At 37.8% G+C, this 1,845-nt stretch overlaps 1 protein-coding gene across 1 annotated transcript in view; it reads left to right on the top strand.

Annotated features, from left to right (window-relative positions):
• Window positions 1–1,845, top strand: part of LOC106873891 (tectonin beta-propeller repeat-containing protein 2) — a 54,450-nt gene that overhangs the window by 25,865 nt on the left and 26,740 nt on the right. The window contains exon 5 of the mRNA XM_014921416.2: window positions 874–1,322. Coding sequence (XP_014776902.1) covers window positions 874–1,322 — 449 coding nt within the window. The remainder of the gene's footprint in view (window positions 1–873; window positions 1,323–1,845) is intronic.

Genomic DNA, 1,845 nt, shown 5'->3' with positions numbered 1-1,845 from the left:
TATATATATATATATATATATATATATATATATATATATATATATATGTATGTATGTTTGTGTGTCTGTGTTTGTCTCCCCAACATCGCTTGACAACCGATGGTGGTGTGTTTACATCCCCATAACTTAGCGGTTCAGCAAAAGAGACCGATAGAATAAGTACTAGGCTTCCAAAGAATAAGTCCTGGGGTCAATTTGCTCGACTAAAGGCAGTGCTCCAGCATGGTCGCAGTCAAAAGACTGAAACAAGTAAAAGAGTTTTGAGAGAAAGCAAAATAATTCTTTTTTGGAACAGTGGATCTCAAAGAACATAAAACTATAAAAAAAATAACAGGTATTGAGTTGAAAATTCTTTGGGTAGGAAAAGCCAGGCAGTCTTTGACTTTTTCTTTCCAAAAAAAATTTCTCAACCAAATATTTACATGCAATTTTTCCCAAAAATGAATAATAAATAAATTCTTTGATATACAAGATGTTATGTCACCATTATTAAGACAATTATGTTAATTTTTCCATATTGGTAACGGTTGAATGGAACCATTCCACAAACTCACTATTGCAGACAAAATTAGGAGGTAGGGATTCTGACCATCCTTGGCTATGATTTAAACTCTAAATTCTAAGTTAGTGAGCAAAATTCAATGTAACAACAAGTGAATATTTTTTTTCATTTGTTTTACATCAATTTTACCATGCTAACATGAGTTAGATGAATCCACACTATTGAGGCATTGTTTTACAACTGGATGCCCTACCTGTCTCATACACACACACACACACACACATACACACATTGTTTGTATATATTATGCTTTGTTTTGTGATTTAAATACGACTGATGCATCTTTCTGATAAACCTTTCCCTTTCTCCAGACCTGGTAACTATGGTGCTTGCTTCATCCCAATGTTGTGTAAATTAGCTGATGCTCAATTGTATGCCGGACGACCCGGTCAACGTGTTTGGATGTCTAACATTGATGGTGTAGTGCAGGCCACTCACATCTTTAAACACCTCACTACAGACTGTCGAGAAATTCCTCTTTTACATTACAATCACTATCACTCCACTGACAACTTGGCAGTTACAGACCAGCAGTTTGGTCACCTTTGTCCTTACGGTGACAGCCGGCAAATTGTCACCTGGAATAAGAAGGCCCTCTTTCTTCTTGATCCCGGAAAGAACGTGGTCATTGGTAAACAAGACCAGTTCGGTCACATCATCGATGTGGCAATTAATTCAAAAGAAATATTTGTCTTAACACGGACTTCGAGCAGACAAGTCATTCGGATATCTCCGCAACCAGAATGTCAAAGATATAAAGGTTTGTAACTGTTTTATTTCATTCTTAAGCAGTTTGTTTTGCTTCTAGGCTGGCATAGGTTGACTGGGTATGCAATTTCTTAACTTTATAAAAACTAATGCACACACACATACACACATATCTGTTTTATTCTTAGTTTGCATGAGTATTCAATTTATATTTTTTTAAAGATTTATAAGAATATATGTAGCATGGAAAGCGGACGTTAAATGATGATGATGATGATGATGATATATACATACATATATGTTGGGGCAAGCAAAAGTGAAAACGAAGACCTGTTGGGGAAAGCGAAGACAAAATCGTGATGGCACCTGTGCCCAGCGTCGCCTTCCTGGCACGTGTAAAGACATTCGAGTGAGATTGTTGGCAGTGCCGCTGGACTGGCTTTTGTGCAGGTGGCACGTAAAATATACCATTTTGAGCGTGGCCGTTGCCAATACCACCTGACTGGCCTTCATGCCGGTGGCATGTAAAAGCATCCACTACACTCTCGGAATGGTTGGCGTTAGGAAGGGCATCC

Source organism: Octopus bimaculoides, chromosome 11, assembly GCF_001194135.2.
Source record: "Octopus bimaculoides isolate UCB-OBI-ISO-001 chromosome 11, ASM119413v2, whole genome shotgun sequence".
Lineage (NCBI taxonomy): Eukaryota > Metazoa > Mollusca > Cephalopoda > Octopoda > Octopodidae > Octopus > Octopus bimaculoides.
Note: the sequence above shows the minus strand (reverse complement) of the source record. Positions and strands in the feature narration are given on the sequence as shown.